This window comes from Pleurodeles waltl, chromosome 11, assembly GCF_031143425.1.
Source record: "Pleurodeles waltl isolate 20211129_DDA chromosome 11, aPleWal1.hap1.20221129, whole genome shotgun sequence".
NCBI classification, from domain to species: domain Eukaryota; kingdom Metazoa; phylum Chordata; class Amphibia; order Caudata; family Salamandridae; genus Pleurodeles; species Pleurodeles waltl.
In genome coordinates this window covers 947,717,761-947,742,232 of record NC_090450.1, presented here as the reverse complement: position 1 = coordinate 947,742,232, position 24,472 = coordinate 947,717,761, and the positions used below count along the sequence as shown (strand labels likewise).

Sequence of the window (24,472 nt, the reverse complement as noted above, 5' to 3'; positions counted from 1 at the left end):
CTTCACACCTCCCCCTTGCAGGAACTGTAACACCTGGTGGTGAGCCTCAGAGGCTCAGGCCTCCTGTTACAGTGCCCCAGGGCACACCAGTTAGTGGAGATACTTGCCCCGCGGACAAAGCCCCTCTTCTGGTGGCAAGCCTGGTGGGAAAATTAGGGAAAACAAGTAGGAGTGACCACCTCAGCTGGGACCACCCCTAAGATGTCTGGAGCTGAGGTGACCCCCTCCTTGCAAAATCCTCCCTCTTGGTTTGGAGGACAGGGACCACTAGGGTTAGGTCTGTGTCTCCCTACCCGAAGGGAGTGGACACAGGAAGGGTGTAGCCACCCTCAGGGACAGTAGCCAATGGCTACTGCCCTCTGACCCCTGTAATGCCCCTAAATCCAGGATTTAAGGGCTCCCCTGAACCTAGCTCATCATATTCCTGGTGACCTCACAAGAAGAAAGAACAAGGACTACTAAGCTGACCCCAGCAGAGAAGACTGAAGATGCAAATTGACTTGGCCCCAGCCCTACCGGCCTGTCTCCAGCTTCTAAAGCCCTGCTAAAAGAAGGCAACCCATCCTGCAGGACCAGCAACCTCTGAAAATCCTCCATAGGACTGCCTGCACCCCAGAGGACCAAGAACTCATGCAGCCCTGTCCAAGAAGAAACTCTTTCCAAAGACTCCAGAACCGCCCCGGATCTGTGAGTCCTGCCCACTCTGCACCCGACCGGAACAGCCCGTGTCCAGGTGGCCCAACTGACTACAGCTGGTCCCCAGCCGATTCTGAGCAAGTGCCTACCCTGGGTTGACCCCTCCTGTCCAGCACGACGACGCCTACAGCCTGAATCTGCAAGCAGGCCTGATTCCGAGTGCCCCCAGTCTCTATTAGAACCCATATTAAATCGACGTTGACTTTGACCTCTGCACCCAGTCAGCCCAGTGTCGCTGGTGGTGGGTGTTTGGGGTTAACTTGAACCCCAACCTGTGGATATCCTAATCCCCTGAGACTAGAACTGTAAGTCTTGTACTTACCTCGAAACGGTGCTAACTTTTCTTCCCCCTTAGAACTGTTTCTGAAAATTGCACTGTCAACTTTAAAACAGATTATTGCTATTTATTTGAAAACCGTATAACATGCCAATTCAAAACAAAGTGGTATTAATACATATGTTGGATCTTGCAAATGTACTTACCTGCAACTTGAATCTTGTGATTCTAGAAATAAAGTAACAAAATATATTTTTGCTATATAAAAACCATTGGTCTGGAGTTAGTCATTGAGTGTGTGCTTCATTTATTGCCTGTGCGTGTGCAACAAATGCTTTGCACTACCCTCTGAAAAGCCTAACTGCTCGACCACACTACCACAAAAGAGAGCATTAGTATTATCTACTTTAGCCTCTGTTAAGCCTCTGGGGAACCCCTGGACTCTGTGGACACTACATCTCATTTTGATATGGTATATACACAGCCAGCTTCCTACAATGTCCTACTGTGTAATTCACATTTTGCTTCCACTCACCACAACATCAGAATAGGTCAGTGGGTGATCCCACTTCATCCATTGGCTTACGCTGTGAGTGACACATTTTGCCAAACCGCATGTGGACATCGCCTTAAAAAGGAGTGCACTTGAGTGTCAGAGGTGTTGTACGTGGATTGCTGGGCCTCTCTGTTATTTTTAAATTTTACATTTTTTTTATACTTTTGCTAATTTGTTAGTGCATAACTTGTATGTTTGCAAAAATAGAAAATGCATGCTTGCCAAGGCTAGATCTTTTTATCAGGATGTCTAGAAAATGGATCTTGACATCCTGTTACATACCACCCGTTTGATTGTCTGACATTCATTTTTGTATCTGGCCTAAAAATACTGTTAAACTAACGTATTTTGGTTAGCGGCACTGTTATGTTATGTTATGTTATGTTATGTTATGTTATAGGTATTTATATAGCGCATAACTGCCCAAGGGCCTCGCAGCGCTCAAAAGGAAAAACCGCAAAAACCGTAACATCACACAACGGTACCCAGGCTCAGGCTCTGAAAAGCCATGTTTTTAGGGCCTTCCTGAAAGGGAGTTCTTGTGTCATTGATCTAATATTAAAAGGGAGACAGTTCCATAGTTTTGCTCCCTGATATGTCAGCGACCTTCCACCCCATCTTGCTTTCCTTACTTTCGGGATCGTTGCTAGCAGAGCTGAGGAAGACCTAAGTAATCTAGTAGGTAAGTGAAAAGAGGCTAGGGATCTGAGCATCTCAGGACCTTGGTTATGCAGTGCTCTATATATATGGCATAATGCCTTAAACTGAATCCTCTTAGCCACCGGAAGCCGGTGCAGAGATGAGATACCCTCTTGCACGGATTATTTTTGAGGGATGTTCAATAACAATCGAGCCGAGGCATTTTGAACTCTCTGCAATCTTTCAATGACATAGCTTGGTGCCCCAATAAACAAAGCATTACCATAGTCAATACGTGATCGATCAGTGCCTGAATGATTAATCTTTTAGCAGCAAAAGGCAAAATAGTAAAGACCTTCTTCAGCATCCTGAGAAGAGCAAAGGAGGCTCCTGCTATCCTATTCGCGTGTTGGGACATTGAGAGTTGAGGATCTAAACAGATCCCCAGACTTTAAATAAGATCTTTGGGAGGTGGGAAAGTGCCCATCCCATCTATTGTTACTGGGATTGCCAAGGGCTTTTTGGGATGTCCAAAGAACATCACCTCCGTTTTGTCATCGTTAAGCTTTAGTTTGCTTTCTGTCATCCAGGCAGCAACTGCTTGGAGGCAGGGTCCAAATGCTGTCCCCAGACCCAGCGGGTCTTTTGTAAATGTGACGATTAGCTGTGTATCGTCTGCATAAGATACTATCTTTAAACCAAAGGATTGAACAATCTTCCCCAAAGGAAGCATGTAGATATTAGATAACAAAGGGCTAAGGGAGGACCCCAGCGGGACTCCACAACAGCCCATAATTTGTTTTGACATGTGTGATCTATCTAAAACCTGAAAGGAGTTGCCCTTGATAAATGAGGTGATCCACTCTAGTGCAGTCCCAGAGATTCCAATTTCTTCTACCCTAATTATTAGGATATCCAGGTCTACGGTATCAAACGCCGCACTAAGGCCAAGAGGATAACTGCTGTTTCGCTCCCATTATCTAGCTGCTTTTTAACCTCTTCTGTGACGGCAATTAGTGCAGACTCAGTTGCATGTAATGGGCTGAAACCCATCTGCGTGTGATGCAAAATCTTATTCTTCTCTAAGAAGAGAGAGAGCTGGGCATGTACGTGTTTTTCAGCTATTTTAGCCACAATAGCTAACAATGAAATAGGTCTGTAGTTCTTCATCAATTCCGGATCTAGATTAGGTTTCTTTAAAAGAGGTTTAATAATAGTCTGTTTCCATATATCTGGAACTACTCCAGAAGTAAGTGAGGCATTAATGAGATTCGCACTTACCGGGCCCATCACCGGCCCTCCCATCAATAGTATATGAGGTGTTGCTGAATCAAGAGGGGAACCTGATTTAATGGTTCCCAGATGTCGCAATACTGCTTCATTTTGTATTAGGGAAAACTCAGATATGGCCACCAGTTTCCTTGGTTCTTGCTTAGTGGCTTTATGTTCTGCATTCAAGATGTTGGGAAAGGATGCATAGATGTCCAACACTTTTTGTTGGAAATAAACTGCAAGGTTGTCAACATGCTCCTGAGGTGCACCCAAAGGTCCCAAATCATCTGGTGGATGTATAATTTCTTTATGAACATAAAAAATCTCTTTTGGCAAGTTGGCAGCTAACTCTATTTTTCAAGTGTAGTATCTAGTCTGTGAAATTTTTATTTCAGAATGATAAGACCGAATCAATTTCCTATATTCATCCTTTAGAGCTTCATTTGGAAATGTTCTCCATTTCCTTTCCCACTTTTGACACTCTCTTTTAAGTTCAAGTAGTTCTGGAGTAAACTAAGGAGAGTTCCGCTTCAGACATCTTTCAGCCGAGGCAGAGAGAGGTAGGAGTTCATCTAGGATATCCGTGATACACTTATTGAATGAATTTGCCTGGTCAATTACATCGGTTTGATTCTTTGGTTTATTTTTTTTGAGTGTATTGATCCAGTCAGTAGCCTTGAGTTTCTGCCAACGTCTCGTCAGGGCAGGAGTATTAGCAATCATGGTCCTATGTTTTGGAATAGTCAGTTCCATTTCTATCAAAAAATTGTCTGACCATGTCAAAGGGTGAGATGTCAAAGGAATTAATCCTGGGGCTTTGAGAAGACAAGATCAATTGTGTGCCCTTTGTTATGTGTTGGATCTTTAACTAGCTGTACTAGGTCACAGGCCTTCATATCTATAATCAGCGACTTGGTTGATACATTGTCTACCTCTTCTGCATGTATATTAAAATCTCCTAATAATGTAAAATTGGGTTTAGCACAAGCAAATTCCGAAATATTCTCTGCCAAAGAAGGCAGAAATTTTCCAGTGGGTCCCGGAGGGCGGTATACGAGGACACCTGACAAAGAATAATGGGGGCTCAGGCTGATAAAAAAGAGCGAACTTTCACATCCTATAATCTGTAGGGGATCCATAGTTATAGAGCAAGTATAACTATAGATAATTGCATTTCCCGATCCCCCATTTGGATCTGTCACACCTACTGATTTTGTAACCCGTGGGTAATGCCATAACGATATCAGGTGCTGAACTTTCGTTAAGCCACATTTCAGTCAAAAAAATAATCTTTGGTTTGATTTGCTCAAGGAGTAAATAAATGGCATGTTTATGGGCCCTCAAAGAGCGGCAATTGACTAACAGGATTGAATATTTATTAGTTTCCTGAGTTCTCGGCTTATCCACCTGTTGTAGGGGAGCCCAATGACATAGAGGGCATCCATGCTCCTTATTTCTCAGGTCTATGGTGTTGGTGCACGCACTCTGAGTAAAGGTATTTAAAGCATACAAAGCTTCCCTCTCATATCTATTTTTCACCTTATCCGTGGTGCTAGAGACAGGGGTCCTGGGCTCTGGGCTCGTGCTGGCACAGATGGGCGCAGACAGGCTTGCCCGCTGTGCGTTGCGTGCATCTGGGTATAAAAATAGCTCAGAAGCAACAAAGACTGTACCACCGACCAGCAAAAATGGCGGTCGATAAAGTGCGAAAGTTTCAGGGAAAAAATGGTGGCTATAAACAAAGTTCCCTTCACTCCCCCAGCAGGCCACTGTACACGGACCACCCTGCAGGGAGGGATTAATCCTTTGTCAAACTACACAATGTGAAAATGAGCAATATCCAGAGTTACTGTCTACTAGTAAGCACGCTAAAAACAGATGTAAAATATTGATGCTATAAAACATCAAAACATACTTTATACAAAGCCTGATTTAAAAGCAGAGTGTGTGAGCTACAATCGTGCATTATGAGCAGCAGAAAAGGTAACCGTACAATACCCAATCTTCCGCACTGTGGGAATAAAACAAAAAAAATAGATGCAAGAGCAGTAAGTAGAGGTGTATGTTAAAAGATTAACTTATCAGTGTTAAAGAATCACATTATTAATTGGTGACAGGCGACGTTTTATATTTATGGTACTGAATGTTGCACCCATTGCAATATCGTGCTCTGTGCAGTATTTTCAGTAAAGATCTCAGTGTTTAGCAATGGTCCATGAGGGCTGCATCCATTCCAGATTATCTACTTTATACATAGATCCATTTGCAGTCAATATATGCAAATGTATCTTACATGGATGTCTTGAAAAGATGGCAAAGATCACCCTGTCCTAGACCTATGAAAGACCGCCCTGATAGATGGATGTTCGACAAGCATTGAGTCTAATTCACAAAGGTAAAGTTACACTTTTATGTAAGTTTAAACTTTTTTTGAAATTCTGAAATCTATTTTACGAGTAGTGTCTTCACGACTACCTATGTTTTCATGTGCGGAGTCTCCATCACAAATGTGGAGACTTCGCAGTCGTAAAGAACTACTTGCAAAATTCCTTTGTGAGTTGCAAAGAATTGTATACTTACACAAAATCGTGTTTACCTTTGTGAATCAGGCCCCCAGTTTCTGCAATCGTGTGCCCCTTGTTATGTGTTGGGCTTTTAATTAGCTGCACTAATAACCTTTTACCTGTTTCTTTCTTTCTTCTTAGGTTTGGCTCAACGGTTTATTCGCCCCAAACTGGAATCATTTTTAATAATGAACTTGCCGATTTCTGCAACCTATTCCCGAGAAGGCGCATAAGTGAAGGTACTGCCTGGCGCGTCAGTGACATGCGCGCTGCTGCCAAACACTATTATACACACAGAATGCATCGACATGATGCCCCAGGTCCATTCTATGCACAGAACTCAAAACTGAGGTTCACACTGACTATTGTATGCACACAGAAGGAAAACTGTATATACATGACACGTGCATTCACACATGCCACTCTAACACCATTCACACTCACAAACACAAACGTTCTGTGCATACATATATGCAGAAAAAAACTCACACTCTGTGCATACACAAATGCAGAAAAAAATCACTTTCTGTGCATACACACATGCAGAAAAAAACACATTTTCTGTGCATACTCATATGCAGAAAAACACTAACATGTTCTGTGCATACACATATGAAGAAAAAACTCACACTCTGTGCATACACAAATGCAGAAAAAACTCACTTTCTGTGCATACACACATCCAGAAAAAAGCACACTTTCTGTAAATACACATAGGCAGAAAAAAACTCACACTTTCTATGAATACACATATACAGAAAAAAACTCACACTTTCTGTGCATTCACATATGCTGAAAAAGGTATTTTACTTTTTGAGCCCTCTATATAAAATTCCCGAGGGACGGCAAATTCCTGGCTACAAAATTAAGAAGATGGGTGCAATATTTAATTGAACCCCCTCATTCTCGCCTCATATTAATGTACTGGTCAAAGAACTCTGGGCTTATTTACAAGCCGCTGGAATGTCATTTTTAGTGATGGTCTGGCAGCGCACACTGCAGGGCCATATCTACAAGGCCACATAAAGCCACCCTGTGTGGCTTTTCATGTCCTTGTAGCTATGGACTGAGGCAACGCAGCGCAAGTCGCTGGTTGCCTCACCCTGTGATAGGGAGGGGTGCCATTGGTGTTACGGTGGGTACTCCAATGCTCGGGCATTTGACCCATTCCTAGATTTACGAGATTTCGTAAACCTGGGAATGCGTCAAAAATCTACTCCTCCCAAAGGAGGCGTAAGAGACAGGCAGCAAGGAAAAATACCTGTATTTCTCCTCATTTTTACTTTTTCTGTGTGTTCTTCAGAACGCAGCACACATAGAAAGATGAAAACGCCTCTCTTGATTGTTTTTGTGCAGGAGGGTGTCTCTTCCTACACAAAAACAATCATCCCTGCAACGCAGACACCCTTGCACATTGGTGTTGGTATATGGCTGCCCATTGTGCATCAGTGCAAGGGAAAAGGACAGGAGCGCGCCATATCTCAGAGATGTGGCACATTCCTGCCCATTTTTGGAGCACTGCCCCGCACCAAAGCCTCGTAAATGAAGCCCATAGTCTACATTTTCATGCTCCAAGCGTTTATTACCCCTCCACAAAACCACCAATTCATAGCAGAGGCACCCCAGAATTACTGTAGCACGATTTACCCAGGAAACCACAAACATCTCACATAAATAGACCATATATTAACTTGAAGAACAGTCGCCTCACTGGCTCCAAGTGGAATGGCTGGGAGTAAACGTGACGCGCACCTAGGCCACATGAGCTCTCTTCAGAAACAGGAGGCCCATGTTTGCATGCCCATCTGCCAATCAAATTCTCCAGCGTCACACAAAGCCCATACGTGTCACATAGAGGCTGTACGCATCACACAAAGGCTCCTCGTCACAATGGCCATGCGATTAACCTGCCATACTCATCACACTGAGGCCGTACGCGTCACACAAAGGCTCCTGCGTCACACAATAACCATGCTCTTCACTCAGAGGGCGTACGCATCATACAAAGGCCGTGAGCATCATACATGGGCCGCACGCATCACACACAGGCGGTCACACAAAGGCTCCTGCGTCACACAATAACCATAATCTTCACTCACGCATCACACAAAGGCCCCCGCATCACACAAAGGCGGTGAGCATCACAGAGAGGCTGCACGCATCACACAATGGTTCCTGTGTCATACAATGGACATGGTCTTCACAGTGCTTCATTTGTGAATAAAAACGTGCCGGTGCCCAAAGACATCCTCTGAAACTCGCGGCTGCTGCAATTAAATGTGCGAGCACGAAATACTGAGGTAGTGTAATCCTAAAGCCGTCTCGGGCCTATTTCATCCATTTACAGACACTCCCTGCCCCTCCAGCTCACTCTGTAGCTTTCTGTTTTCTCCGTTAGTGACACTCTTTTGTTTTTCTCTTCCTCCGTCTTTCCCACGTGTCCTTTCCTAGAGCCCGCCCTCAAAAATAAGTGCCGGTGCCCCTGCACCGGAAATCACCGGCTCAAATTAAGCACTGGGTCGCATCACACAAAAGCGCCTGTGTCACACAATGGCCTTCGCACAGAGGCCCTACGAGTCGCACAAAGGCTCCTGCGTCCCACAATAACCATGTTCTCCACTCAGAGGGTGTACTCATCACAGAAAGGCTTCCGCATCACACAAAGGCCGTGAGCATGATAGAGAGGCCGCACGCATCACACAAAGGCTCCTGTGTTACACAATGGGTATGGTCTTCGCACGTAGGCCGCACGCATTACACAAAGGCTTCTGCGTCACACAGAGGTCATGCCCATCATTCAAAGACTTCACGCAGAGGCCCTCGGGGTATAAGAACCTGCTAAAGAAAACATTAGGGCCCTCCTTTGCTAAAGTCCAAGGGAGCACGTGTGCGACACAGCACAATTGAGCGCTAAGCCCATAGGCCTTTAAAATGGTTAATACTTTCATCCTGTGTACACATTGCACAAGCACCTGAGCGGAAAACTTTAGTAAACAAGGTCACTGATTCCACTCTGAGGTCGCAACCTATCTCCTCCACAAGAGCCACTCAGGGGTTCGTTTGCTGGGGCGAGACTCCGACAGCCTATAGAAATGTACATATGTACACCCTAGTCAGGTGCCAATCCCAAGCTCCTACCTAGACTCGGACTCACAAAGGTCGATGCCCTTCTGCGCACAGTAGATGTCCTGCCCCAAAGCACTGTACAACTCATCGAAGACTTTCCCAAGGCAGTATTTGTACTTGTTAAAAAAGTGCTCTGAAGTGTCAGTGGCTCAAAAGTGGCCAATATCAAATCAGTACACAACGAAATATTATCTTCGTACTTACGCTCACATGCCAGACGCATTTACATGTTTGATGCACATGTATGTTTATACAATGTAATAACGGAGCAGGAAGCTCCACGCTGAGACAACAGGTGACCAACTACCAGGCAGAGCGCCCCTGAGAGCAGTTGTGGTCCCCGGAACAGCAAGTAGAAGTGAAAAACCCAGGAACTTGCAGGCGGCAGAACCCAGGATAGCGCCTATGAGTAGAGTCAGTTCTGTCCCTAGGCGACCAGGAGGAACTAGAAACCGGAAGCAGTCATTTGAAGCTAAGGACCTCAGAAAACGGCTTTAAGGGACATGAGGCAGTTCAGCAGTGCTTAATTTGTGCTTGTTGCAAGAGTGAGCTGAAGAGACAAGGGGTGGCTTTAAATGGATTGAAGAGGCCAGAGATGGCTTCAGGATTACGCTGCCTCAGTATTCCGTGTTCCCACATTTAATTGCAGTAGTCGCGTGTTTAAGAGGAGGGTTTAGAGCACCGGCACATTTTAATTTACAAATGAAGCACTGCAGTTCAGTCTGAGTGCAAGAATCTCGCAAGCGGCTAGTTACATCGTTCGTGAGGCAGGCAGGCATCCGGGCGACTTCAGTAGTAGGCAGTACAGCACTGGGACAGGGAGCGGCCTGTTAAGTATTAGGCCAGACACATATCCAGTCCCACTGAATTACGCAGCGTGTTTGACTAAATTAGGTAGAAAAAAGGGACATTAAATGCCTGACATTGCAAATTTTTGTGACAGTCTTACTTCATTCTTACTTTGTTCAAGCAGCCAAACTATGGAATTCATATCCCCATATATAAGATCCATGATAACTATCTTGTCTTCAGAAAACTACTCAAGAATTGGCTCTTTCGCTCATAACCACCTTATTCAAACAGCAATGGACCGCATATGCCTGTGGTGATCAATATTTTTAATCTGATTATGTGTATATTCTAGATATGTTTAGTTCTTTAGGAAATATGTATTGCTACTATGTCATAACAAATTATACACATAGGCCCTCATTTTGAGCATGGCGGTAAAAACCGCCTACCGCCGCGGTGAAGGCCGTCAAAAGACCGTTGCTGCGGCTACCAGCCGTCCGCTGTATTATGACCACAGCTGGATTCCCGCCAGAAGGATGGCGGAAATCTGGCTGTGGCCACGCTGGCGGATGGCGGTAAGGTGACGCTGCTGTCAGCAGTAGGGCCACGCCGGTAGACCGCCGCCAGCCGTATTATGACCCATGGTACGGCCTGGCGGTATTCTGCTGGCGGACACTGCAGGTGGCAGCAGCGCCCCTCCTGTCTCCTGCCGGAGGACCCCCTGAACACAGGTAAATCGGGTCTCCCACAGGGGAGGGGGTGTATGTTTGTATGTGCGTGGATGCGGGTGTGTGTTGCGTGTTGGATAAGAGTGTGCATGTATGGAGGTGTGAGTGCGTGTATATTGTGTTTTGTGACTGTGTGCGTATATGTTTGAAAGTGTGTGCGGGTGTGTGTGAGTGAATGTATGCATGCGTGGATGTTTGGGAAAAGGGTGTGTATGTGTGTGTGTCAAGGGGGGGCGTGAATGCAGGGGGGGTGGGGAGTGCTTCGGAGAGGCAGGGGGTGTGGGTTGACTGGAGAGGTTGGGGGGAGACCCCTATCAGTGACAGGGAAGGGATTCCTTGTCACTGATAGTGCCTACCGTCATGGTTTTCGTGGCGGTAAGGAAGCCACAAAAACCATGGCGGTAGGTAGGTTCATAATCCCTCAGGTGGAACAGTGATGGCTGCCAGGCTGGAGATGGATATCTCCATCCCGGCGGCTGTTACCGCTGTGGCGGTCGAAGTGGTATATGTCATAATATGGCGGTAAGTACCGCCAGCCTGTTGGCAGTACTTACCGCCATGTTACCGCCGACCGCCGGGGTCGTAATGACTCCCATAGTCTTTAAACCTGTTTAACAAATATATTTCTCACAATTAAATATATATATATGTGTGTGTGTGTGTATGTGTATGCATCTGTGATTGTATATATATGTTTGTGTATACATACATATGTGTATGTTATTCTATGCTTAACATGTTCATAGGTCATTGCATAGCTCCTAGATAAGTTGTTCTATTACATACTTATGAATCCCTACTCTCGTTTTTATATCACACTGATCAAATGTTTTATTATCATAAGCATTTTGCTATTCAAAAATTGAGGAAAAATAAATAGATATTAGAAAAGTAAACTTATTAATAAACTTCAAATATTACAAATCTTGAAAGTCTGTGTTTATATAATACTACTTCTCTTCTCATATTATTATACCCATTATTATATTTCTTGAACATATATTCCTTTATTATGTATTTACATATCTATTTATTTATTACTCTAGTCCTACTGTACTAGAGAAAAATTAAATACAAATAAATAACATCTATAAATAAAATTTTCATTATGAATAAGTTATTAAAGTAAACAATAATGATGATGAAAAAATAAATTAAATAAAAATAATGATAAAAAAAAAAAATATATATAACATTACAAATAAATAAAAATAATATAAATGTACTATCCTGTAAGCTTTACTTTGTCTACCCATCACCCCATATCATGTCTCTGTCAATGTATCCTCCATCCCCACTCTGACTCATCCCAAACCCATTCTACTTCTTTCATCTCCAAAATAACCCTGCCTAAGCTCTTCCTTCCTCTTCCACATCTACCTCAGTTTACTACCATGATCTCCCAAACATCCCTACTAAATTTTTCCCTCATTTATCTGAACTTTGACTCATCCAAAACCCCTCCCGCTACTATGAGCTCCCTAACCCTTTCCACAGACTCTTCCCTCCTCCATCTCTCGTTTACTCATTCCAAGTCTCACCCTATTACTATAAACTCCCAATTAACACTTCTGGATTCTTCCCTCCTCTATCCCTCCATTACTCTAGTCAATCCAACTAACAAACTCGCATATCCTCTGCTAAAATTAACTCATAATACTACATAACCGTACTCATATTTCACTATACTAATCCACCACTAATTCCTCTTGGGTTCCAGAATAGCATGCTACTCGCCGAAAAGCGCTTCAACGCCTCGTCAGGGGTAGTAAGCGCTATATAAATACTATTACAATTATACTATACTCAGTCGTGCTCTGTGCTCATCATAGGTATTTCACTGTAAATGTACAAAAAGTACATTCAACTACACTTACTTGTGCACATCTCATACAAATGCACATTGCACTTGACTGACACCATACTGAGCACATTTTGCACTATGCACACTTTTTGTTGTGTATTCATTATACTACACACATTGCAATATGCATGAGCTGTACTGTGCGTGCACTGAAAAAAGCATTGCACGTATGTGTGTGATATTGTAAGAAACTGCATAAATCCACAATGTTTAGATACACATCATACACAGGCATTTAATACACAGACATCATATTTGATATGGAGTACACCTGTCTGTACATTGCAAGGATATTGTAGTCTCTGAGAAGTTCATGACCATATTGAGGAACAAGGACAACAGCTGAGCTCCTTTATAAAGTCAAGGATACTGAGATGTTTGCTATGGGACCCCATGCGATTAACCTGCAAGCCTGGTTACCACGAGGACAGGTGTATTTGCACATGTTTCATTTGAAAGGTTCTGCCTAATATGAATGTATCCTGTCTTTTCCTACCAGGAGAGAGGCCCACGTCTGCCATGACGCCTTCAATTCTCATCTCCAACGACAAGAAATCTGTGATTTCCATTGGTGGCGCTGGAGGAGACATGATAACCAGTGCTACAGCCCTGGTGAGTATAGTGGTTTAGATGCTGTTGTTTGATGGACTCTGTTCAGTCACTCCAGTCCCACAATGCACTGGGGTGTGAAACAGTGCCCTCTGGTGCTCAGTATGTGTACATGCATTATTTATATGGTGCAAGGATAGCCGAAAGGTAGTGGAGCAATGTACAGGGTCAAAGGCAAAGATCCAGTCTATAAATAGGGGTCTGCAACCTTTTCTGTAATAAGAGCTACTTATGTTGAACAAACGTCATCCCGAGCTACTGGTATTATTGTTGTTGTAACTGTGACCACATCAGACCAGATTGCATTAGTGGCCACCCCCTGCAAGACTGTTAGTAGTGATTTAATCAGAGCATCAAGCAAGTTTGCCAGCAGTAAGGCAAAAATGTTTTTCGGAATGCCCCTACCATCAAGGTAATACAGTTAGTGTAAGCCTCCCAAGGGTCGCATGATTCATCAATCAAATGTCAGAATTAAGCTTATTTTTGAAATTCCACCATTATTCTCCAAATGTCATCTTGCGAGTTCAGAAAGTACATGCATATCTATCTCAAATACATATTTTTCTGTCATGTTATACATAAAGTATTTCAACTAAGCAAAAGCTTCAATTTTAGTGGGCTGCAGACAGGAGAGCTACTTACAGGTACCTGGTGAGCTACCAGTAGCTTATGAGTTACTCATTGGAGACGCTTGCTCTGTAGGATAGAAGACGTAGCTCTGTTCTGGGATCAGAAGAGGACTGCTACTGCATTCTCACATAATGCTTCTTAAACATGTGACTCCTCAGCTTTTTCCTAAACTAAGCAGGGTTATGGTGGTCCTGATGGATACAAGGATGGTGTTTATGTGCAGCTATGGGGCCTACCTCTTACCTCATCACGCCCCCGCAGCTTCACACACACACAGACATGCATAGGCATCCCCTAACGCACACACACATGCTTATACAGTCACACATGCACATACTGAACCCCCACTACCCATCACACATACAATACCAGACTCTTGCAGGGTCATATTAGACCCAAGTGCTAGGACAGAAGTGGGAGGCAATGGTTTCTGCACCCATTTTTGTGCTGATGGTCACAGGTTCTTACCACCAGCCTTCATCTGACTCTAACTGTCCACTAAACTATATATATATATATACACATTGGCAAAGCCAAACACATTTTCAAGAGACAAAGGAACGGGTGTTGATTGGTTTGATGCTTCCAGGGGACCCTGCCAGTGGCAGACATACATGAAGCATGCAGAGTATCATGTGTTATTGCAGCACTTAGACGCAGGAGGAATGTGTCATGAAATACTTAATAAAATATATTTTCAGAACTGTGCAGAGTGGGACCAGGTTCACTGGGGTCTGCTTCCAATGTTGTAGCTGGTTTGCCACATCCAGACAGTAACCAGCACCATGCAGAGGATGTAGGGAGGCCTCGGGATGCGGGTTGTCAGAGTTTGCATAAGTGAAAACCAGCATCCACAATAACTGGGGTCTGCCAGATTTCTGGGATTGTGACTCATTATGTAACAAGACCTATTCCGGTTCGTGGCATGCACGTTTCTAAAAAAATGACAAGGCTTTGGTCTTCATGGACCAAAGCTGGACACCACTTGCCTTTACTTCAGTGGTGATTTTACATCAGTTCCCATTTACACATAGACCAATCAATAGCATTTCATCATTCGTGCTCTGTAATATGCACAGCTGGTCATTGTCCAGTATTTCTGAACTGGGCAGAGATACTGTCAGCAATTCTCAGTGGTGTTTTTAGTAAATCACCTTGAAAGCAGCAGCCTTAATGCCTCGTACCAGTGGCCCCAAAAACAAAGTGATGGATAGAATGCTGCAAATATCCTCAGCCACTGGCGATAGCACGGGGGCTGCATTTCAATCCATTGTTTTTCACCCACCATGCCGCTCTAGACAAAGTCCCACCTATTTCAAATCAATCCCGACCCTGCTCCTCGTGGGAACAGTGTCCTGAACTGGCAGGGGATGCCACCTCCAGGAGGGACCACATGCAACCCTAGATGGGTTCCACTCTGGGGCTCGCCAGTAACATTTAGGTCCTGATTTATACTTTTTTTGCACCGCATGACCATCATTTATTGACGCAAAAGTGGCGCAAAATTACAAAATACAATTGTATTTTTGTAAGTTTGCGATGCTTTTGCATCACAAAATGACAGTAATGCGGTGCAAAAAAAGTATACGTCAGGGCCTTAGTTTGAGTCCTGCTGCCCAGCGAACACGGGATCCATGCCCGGGCATACCCGTCACACTTATAGTGTCAGCTGCAGCAACAGCAACATTATAGATGGAATGCTTAAATCAATCTCAGCCACTGGTGATCGCTCGGGGCTGCATTCCAGGCCATCGTTTTTCATCCACCATGCCCCCCTTTTGCAAATCAGTACTGACGCTGCTCATCATGGGAATAGTCTGTCCTGATCTGCCAGGTGAGGCCCCTCCAGGAAGGACAACAAGCACATCATTAGGAGGTAGCTTGAGTCCAATGCATAGTGGGCACAGAAGCCATGTCTGGGCACACCCATCGCACTTAAGGCATCAACTGCAAAAAAAACACAAAGTGAGGGATTCCAGTTCTGGGCTTTCCTTTTAAAGACGTGTTATCTAGTGTGCTATCCACTTGCAAACTATTACTACACCTCCCTTGCAGCAAACTTTAAAAAATATAATAATGTCTCATTCAAAACGTAGAACCATTTCACTTTAATACAGCAGATTATATCAGTGGTTTGCATTGAGAAGTATTGTATAAAAAGGGACATTTTCAAACATGTATTTAGAAACATTCACGCTTCTCTGCAGCCTGAAAAGAATGCCAATAGTGACTTGAGAGGTAAGTCACTTGTTCTGTGCACCCTTTGGGTGGCCTGGGTTGCTATTATACATGATCAGCACTATAGTTTATTAAATCAAATACAGAAGAAGGTTTCATGAAGGTATGTATTTGGAGGTCTTCCTATATATGATATTGAAGCAAAAGAAGGGAGCGTGAAATGAAGCAATTGCTTAGAATCACACAGTTGGGTCAAGTGGGGAAGCCAGGATTGAGCCCGGGTTTTATGGTTTCACATTGTGCAATTTAGCCACTAGATGTACATCTTCCCTTCCCATACAATCAACCCCCAGCCAGATCGCCACTCTGCTGCCATCAGTGTGGCCCTCTGACACACCATAGACCAAATTTAGTGGTCCCTCGAAATACGTTTGCGAGTGCCCATATTCTAGATTATGAGTGAAAATGTCAGAAGAGGACCTGCAATGTATCTTCACTGGCCAACTTTTTTTTGCTCTCCTTGCTGAATGCTGTCTTTCTTTAATAATTATGGGCAACAAACACAGCACACTCCTGGGCCTAACTTTGGATGGACAGCATGGTTGCCTTTCACAGGTTTAAGACACTGTATGGCCAGCACCTGAACTTTAAACCCAGAGCGATGCATAATTTACCACTCATATGTTCCCACAAATGGTTCGCTGAAAAAGGGTGCTCTCTGAAGATGGTTTCTGAGGTGTGAGTCATTGCGGCAGTGCCTATGGGCTCCCACCATTTTCAACTTTTTCGAGTAAACAATATGGTACTGTAAGCCCAACCACTAAATGACAGGATATTTACAGCCTGTGAACCTTTAATAGCTTCATGCTCCGGAAGTACTTTAACAGGAATGTGACTTGTTTAAACCTCACAAAGTACTATTATCAGATGGTGTAAAACTGAATTAATAAACATAGCTGAACTTGTACTTCTCATATGTTACAGAGAGAAAAAAGATATCTTAAAAAAGGGAACAATAATATTTGTAATTATACCGAAAGCGTTGCAAAATTGTAAAGACTATTGTCTCAAAGCTTTGTTTAAAAATAAAACCTTTGAGAACTTTGTGAAATGAAAAGCTTCTAAAGTTAAAAAAAATAGGGGAAGTTCCAGAGTCCCTTACAGTGGTCGGAAACCAGTTCTGCTGCACCAAAGGGCCACCCAGTGAAGCCGGCTGACCTGCGCCATTCACGGGCAAGCAAACCCCTATTCCCTTTTCCTGGCCCCCAACTGCAGACCCTCCCTACACCTCTTCAATCCTGAGGGAGAGGTTGCTGCCTCTCCTGGGTCCCTTCGCATTGCTTGGTGTAGGATGTCCCACTTACTGAGACAGGGAGTTGGTGCTCTGACGCTGCTAGCAAGTTTTTAACTTTACCTAGGTGGAGTTAGGCGTGTCCAGGGGACTTCGCTACACTCAGGCAACATTTCCCAAATGTTCCCGACTTCGCAAACCTCACCTACCCTACGTACAAACAAAAATTTGAATACATTTGTTAATTTATACATAAACATACTCATAAACTATGAAGACCCCGACTACTGTAAAACCAATTCAACAGTTTAATTTTTCAAAGAAAGGACCTCTTGATTAATTTAATAAGGGCAGATATTACCCAGAAAGTATCAAAGTAGGTAGAGTATTCCAACAGACATATGGTGCAATCACAAAGGGAAACGTTCCTTAATAAGATGGGAACATCTCCTGAGAGTACTAGAGGGAGGACGGTAGGTCAGGAGCAGTTGTCGAATGTCTCATCACTGATGTAGGGGGCACCGAGAAAGCTGGTAAAGTGAAGGACCTCATCTAACCTACTTCCTTGCCTCATCGCGGACCAGTGGTGCGCCACCTCATGCTCAGACACCAGTACACTGTCCCTCCACTTTCTGAGATGCAACTAAGAGGCAGGGGCGTAGCTCCAGGGGGGATGTTTGGGGTGTTACACCCCCCTAATAAATGCATTTTGGGATAAATAGCTGGGTACAGTTGCTTTCAGTCGGGAATGGTAAGGTGTCTGTCAGATTACACTCAGAAACAAAAATGCACACACTCTCTCCGTCTCTGCTTGGAGAGACTTCAAAATTGTTGGTTATTTCACAAGATAGTGTGTTTTCTCCCACTTATTGTCTCTAGTAATTTGCCTTCCTCTTCCTTTCCACTGCCACTGATGCCCCACTTGTGCGCCCACTTGTCTTATAATGTGTTTTAACATTATGTGCCAACATGATTGTTTGGGAATCTGTAGCTCACCCCCCCCCCCAATCTTACTGACCAAGCAACGCCAGTGTTAAGAGGGCTACACCCCTAAGTTTGAAACTAGAGAAAATGTTGTTTATGCGCAGAACATTTTATTAGCCGTGTACCTTGCCATTATAAAATTAAATATACATGTTTTACCACTTTATGATGATGTTGGCGTGTTTCACTGCGAATGTGGTCTTTGTTACGGTTCATCAGGGCAAAAACAATGTATGCACTCTCCAGTACTCACATTGAGCGTCTCTGAAGCTAAGCACTACATATCCTTCTAACAAACAAAGGAATGTAGAGCCAATATAGGTGACAGTTTCAAAACTCTGTTAATGTAGCTCAATCTGCTGTCAGATGAGTTTAAAGGCTTCCTTAGACCCATGTGTAATCTTACCAGTCACTTCAAGATTACAAATATTTCAGGACCCTCAAAACTAGTTAGTGAGAGGGAAGACGTAAGAGGCCCTGGGCAAATTAAAGTAGAGCGCTCATGAAGAGATGAGCCATCAGAACAGGAATTCTGCAGCAGGAGATATTTCTCACTCATAAACAGGTCCAAGCAAGGAAGGATAGATCTTTAGATGGTATTTTGAGAAGGTGCATCCCATTCATGCTAGTTGCAAGAAATTTGGTTATTAGATGGGGGTGGTGGAAAACTTACTCAAGCAACAACAACCACAGTCCTTGTCCTGTCAGAGTGAACCACAAAAGTCACTAAATTAATCTGTGCTTAACCCTCTGGTAGGTTGGCACAAAAGCAGTCAGGCTTAACTTTGAGGCAAAGTATGTATGCAGCACATGAACAGTAGGAAAGTGGAAACACAACACGAGAAAAATCCCAAACCAATTTAGAAAATTGATATACATTTTATTAAATAAAATGACACCAAAACAAATTAAATCCAATCAGTTGAGCCAAAGTTATGAATTTGTAGTGAAATCTAGTGCCTAAAAGATCAAAGCGCTAATAGAGATATATGGTCGCACGAGGCTGAGGCAGTCAAAAGTTAAAGCTGACTGCCATGGATCATGGATCAGACACACAAGGTGGATTTGGATCTCATCTTACCATACCTTTGGATTTAGAAGAATCTTTTAGCAAATGTTCATGAGAAGGTAAAGTTCAATGGGACAAGCCAGCCGGCAGTATCCGAGGAGGAGGCATTGTCATCAGGGAGGTGCTGGATGGAGTTCCGGTGAAGATTTCTACCTTTGGACTTTTATCACTTTTTTGGAAGTTGAAAATCTCAGCGAGATGAAGCATTAGGCTGTAGCCGACAAGGGCTGCACTAGACTAGATACCTACACTGGTAGGTCCCGATGAACAGGATTTGCTCCTACAGAGAAGAACGTAGCTGGAGATACCATGGAGTCAGGCCAACCGGTGATGCACCTTGGGTGGGAGGTAGGTCCCAGTCTTCTGCTGGTTCTCAGGCCACTTTTTGGTGAGAAATGTTTTAAGTTCCTACTTTTAGGGTTAATCAAGAAGACCACCTTCACCACTACTTCCCAGGGTCAAGGACTGTAGGGGCACCACTTGGTGGGTCAGGACCCACATCAGCAGAGGCCAGGTGTAGTGTTCAAGGTCTCTGGAGCTTGCTATGTCTCTGTACCTCACACAGGAGGCCAGTCCACTAGCCCTTGGAGTCACTCTGGTAGCCCTGGGTCAAGCAGCAGGTCAGTCCTCTGAGATACGAGGCAGGCTTCAAGCAGCAGGGCAGTCCTCTGAGGTCCTATGCAGTCCTTCTGGAGGCCTCTGCAGGTCCAGGAGTGTACTGAAAAGTTGCTCTGAGGGTCCAGTATTTATACCTGATACTAGCCTTTGAAGTAGTGGGACCGTCTAAGCTACTCCCCCATCTGGTTCTTGAATGTTATTTCATTCCCCTGCTGAGACTCCAAGAAGTCTAGGGTGACAAAATGCTAGTATTAGGTTTATTTGTGTGTCCTTGAAGCAGCCCCTAAGGAAGTGTAAGTGGGGCAGGGAACAGGTCTGCCCCCACTCATCCTGTCAGGATGGCCCATCCTGCCCTAACTTGAGCCCGTTTTCTCACAGGCTGGGAGGAATACACAAAACTTAACAGCAGTGCCTGTGACTCAAGCACCAAGTGGTTTGGGCAAGAAAATGCCAAATTTTTAAAAGTGGCATTTTCAGAATTGTGACTTAAAATCTAATTTGACATTTTCAGTCTTTAAAATTACAATGCATTTGAGCCCAAGCATGACATTTCTACCTGTTCCCAATCATTAAATAGAATATAGTAGCCTAATTTTATCCTATGAGAGAGGTAGGCCTTACGTAGTGAAAAAATAATGTAAGAGTTTTTCACTACCAGGATATGTAAAACATAAAATGCACCCTGTCCTAAAGGCTGTTTGGGGTCTACCTTAAGGGTGACTTAAAACGGGGCATTAAAAAGAATGGGAAAGTTTAGGCCTGGCAAAAAGTTGTTACCAGGTTGAATTGGCAGTTTCAAATTGTGCTACAAGCTTCAGTGGCAGGCCTGAAAAATGTTTTACGGTGTTACTTTAGTGGGTGGCACAAAGAGTGCCGCAGGCTCACTGGTAGCATTTAATTTACAGGTCCTGGGTACATGTAGTACCACTTTACTAGGGACTTACAAGTAAACTAATATATGTAAATATGCCAATTGGGTGCAAGCCAATGTTACCACTTTTAAAGCAGTGAGCACAAGCATGTTAGCACTGGTTGGCAATGGTAAAGTGTACAGAGTCCTAGTTCCAACAATAATGAATTTCAGGGAACAGTAGGGGAAGAAGCAAAAAGGTTTGAGGTGGGGACAGCACCAAGGATGACAAGCCTAACACTAGCCTTCCATCACAGTGACTATCATCAACCATGAGCATTATTCGAATAGTTAGAACAGTACATCTGCCCAGGTGTTATTTTGGGATGCCAAGTGATGTAGAACAGTTCAATATAGTGGACAAACAGTGTAAAGGAAGTTGACATGGTGACATTTTGTGTTGAAACACTAGAGGGTGAAAACAAACATACGGCTGAGCCGGTCCGCATAGCCATTCTTATTCCACAAATCTATGCTTCAATGGCCCACATTACCAAATATGTGAAGGACCCCCAGGCCTTAAGCCCCTCCGACTGAGGACCTGCTTTCGCAAGGATGAAGCATAAGAATACAGCTTGATCTTCAGGACCAGTGACAGAGGTGCACAAAAGCAGGTGGGTGGAGCACCCTCAGAAGAAACACATAGACCAGGAATGTGTGCTTCTAAGGTAAAGGGTTGGTGGATGGGCAGCATCTCATTACATGTATTGAGAACAGCTATCCCCGTACACAGAGTTCCACTGCTTGCCAGTTGGTTGGGTACCACAATCGAGAGCACCCTGCAGATCCGAATTATTGCAGTATCTCATCCCATTTTTCCAAAATGTACCTTTGCAAAACAAAACTCCACACACCAATTGCCACTGCTCCTACAGAGGATCAGACTCTTGCAGTGGCCTAGCAATGATGCTACGTGCCCTAATGCGGGCAAAGAAAATAGGCCCTGCCCCCATTTAGTAGTGAACAACAGCTGTAACTGGGGTGCAGTGCCCTCTCCCCTCAAACACACACACATACATTTTGGCCCTTGTGCCAGTGCACTTGCTGCACAAATGATAGCTACAGCCCTGCTTGCTTATGCTTGCTTGGTGTGATATGGCACAAGTGTTGCAGCATTTCACAGGCTTGTGTGTGGTTCCTAGTTTTGCCCTGTCGCACTCATCTATATTTTGCGTTGATTTTATTTCTTTGCAGGCGATTATAAACAAGCTGTGGTTTGGACACAGTCTGGAGAAGGCCATTTCCACGCCCACGGTCTACGTCAGCAGAGGAAACGAGCTCTATTCAGAGTACGACCTTGTTAAGGTAAGCTGGTGCACTGGTCCACAGACATGAAGATGAGACAATTTTGGTGCATTCAGTTTCCTCCAAGTCCTACCTGGAAGAAACTGGACATGGTAATCTGTGTCCTTGGGAAGAGTTTGTTGCAAGAGTTGTTGTAGCACATTCATCCCAGAATGTACCACAAATGTATTAATCAGGTGGAAAGATTACCCTGTACCATGTGCAAATGGTATTTCTAGTGGGATTTGTTCCCACCTGTTATTACATCTAGTGTGGCTACAAGCCTTTGTATTGCTGTCTCTCTCTGTATGCCTTGTGCTTGTGTTCCTCTGCCTTGCTCCATGTCTTCCGGATATTTTCCTTGTTGTGATCTGCATCTCGTGGCCATGTGTTCCCTTACAGTCGTTGTGATTTGTGAATGTTTTGTTCTCACTGCCTTTTGCTCGTGTTCACTGTGCTTTGTGGTTGTGTTCTCAATGCGGTCCTGCTCTATGCTCTAAAGGAGTCATGACGACCCATAAAAGCTACAAATGTATACCAACAATATCTGCAAACGTTTCAGCAATCCCTTCCATTGGAAGATGAGTGCAGATGGTTTGTGTTCTTTTTTTTGCACAATTATTTACCCCCAGCTGACAGCTCCTGGTACCTGACAGCACAAAGCAGCAAGCAGTGGCAATAACTGGTGGTGGGTGACCCGACAGGGGGCCCGGGAGAGCAGGGCCAGAGCTGATCTCTCTCACTAAGACTGGGGTGTCGTGAACCCCCGCTTCAGCAGCTACAGCGGGGGTGGGGATCTTTATCGTCCCTGCTCTCCAACTCGGCAGACAAAAGCTCCTCATTGACGCTGGAATACAGCTCAAGAAACAAGGAATCAGGAGCAGGGAAAAATTACAGCTGGATAAAGAGAACAGGGAAAGAAACAAGCCGGGAGCAGCTGGGTCAGTAAGATTGGGGGGGTTTCAGATGTCCCAGCAATCACGCTGGCATATAACGTCAAAAGGCATTGTAGGACCAGCAGGACACATATGAGGGGCTAAAGGGGCAGTAGAAAGTAAGACAAATGCGGTTTGGTAGGGATACTAAGGCCCAAACGTATATTTTTTTTAGCGCCGCATTTGCGTTATTTTTTTACGCAAAAGCAGCGCAAACTTACAAAATACAAAGGCCCATATTTATACTTTTTTAGCGCCACATTTGCACCACTTTTTGACACAGAAACGTCGCAAACTTACAGAATACAATTGTATTTTGGCAAGTTTGTGCCATTTTTCCGTCAAAAAATGACGCCAATGCGGTGCTAAAAAAGAATAAATATGGGCCTGAGAGTAAACACAACATTTTGTAACATAACCAACATTTATTGGTACTTTCAAGGTAGAGAGGGCAAGTGTGTATGTGCGTTTTTGTCTGTGTTTATGTAAAAGCACTGTACTCAACTATTTTTCAGAAAATGCATTTATTAGGGGGCTGTAACACCAGAAATTCCCCCCCCCTCCCCCCCCCCCCTTGAAGCTATGCCCCGGAAACAAGGAATATTGGAAGCAAAGGTGAAAAGAAGGAAGGAAGAATGAATGAATGTGTGGCTGGATGAATGAATATGTGGACACATGAGTGACTGATAGGTGGATGGGCAGGTGAAAGGATAGCAAAGTAAAGGGATGGGTGGATGGATGGATAGGTGAGTGGATGGACAGGTAACATTATAGAGTAAAGAGATGGATTGATGAGTGAATTAATGGATAGGTGGAGCAACAGGTGAAAGGATGGCAGAGTAAAAGTATGGATGGTTAGTGTATGGACAAGTGAAAGATGTCAGAGTAAAGCCATTGATGAATGAGAGTGACTGGATAAGTGGATGGACAGTCAAAAGGATAACAGAATAAAGTGATGGATGGTTAGGTGGATGGACAATTGAAAGGATGGCAGAGTAAAGTGATGGATGGATCAGTAGGTGAAAAGATGAGCGAATGTATGGCAGAGAGGATGGATGGCAGTGTGGATGAACTTCAGAGTGGATGGGTGAATGGATGGGTGGATGAATAGATGGCAGATCGGATAGATAGATGTATGGCAGAGTTGATGGGTTGGTGGATGAATGGGAGAGTGGATGGATGGATGGCAAAGTGGATGTGTGAATGGGCGACAGAGTGGATGGGTGGATGCTTAGCAGAGCTGATGGATGGATAGACGGTTGGATGGATGGGTGGTAGACTAAGCATGAATGGATGACAGTGTCTAGGTGGATGAATGGGAGAGTGGGTGGATTGATGGGTGGCAGAGTGGACGGATGGCTAAGTGGATGGATGGATGGGTGGCATAGTGGATGGGTGATGTATGGATGGATGGCAAATTGGATGGATGAATGGATGGAACGGGGAAAAG

The 24,472-nt window shown here is 44.1% G+C and overlaps 1 protein-coding gene across 1 annotated transcript in view; it reads left to right on the top strand.

Annotated features, from left to right (window-relative positions):
* GGT5 (gamma-glutamyltransferase 5) overlaps positions 1–24,472 on the top strand; it is a 271,294-nt gene that overhangs the window by 226,543 nt on the left and 20,279 nt on the right. Inside the window, exons 9-11 of the mRNA XM_069215133.1 lie at positions 6,146–6,243; positions 13,014–13,126; positions 21,998–22,108. Coding sequence (XP_069071234.1) covers positions 6,146–6,243; positions 13,014–13,126; positions 21,998–22,108 — 322 coding nt within the window. The remainder of the gene's footprint in view (positions 1–6,145; positions 6,244–13,013; positions 13,127–21,997; positions 22,109–24,472) is intronic.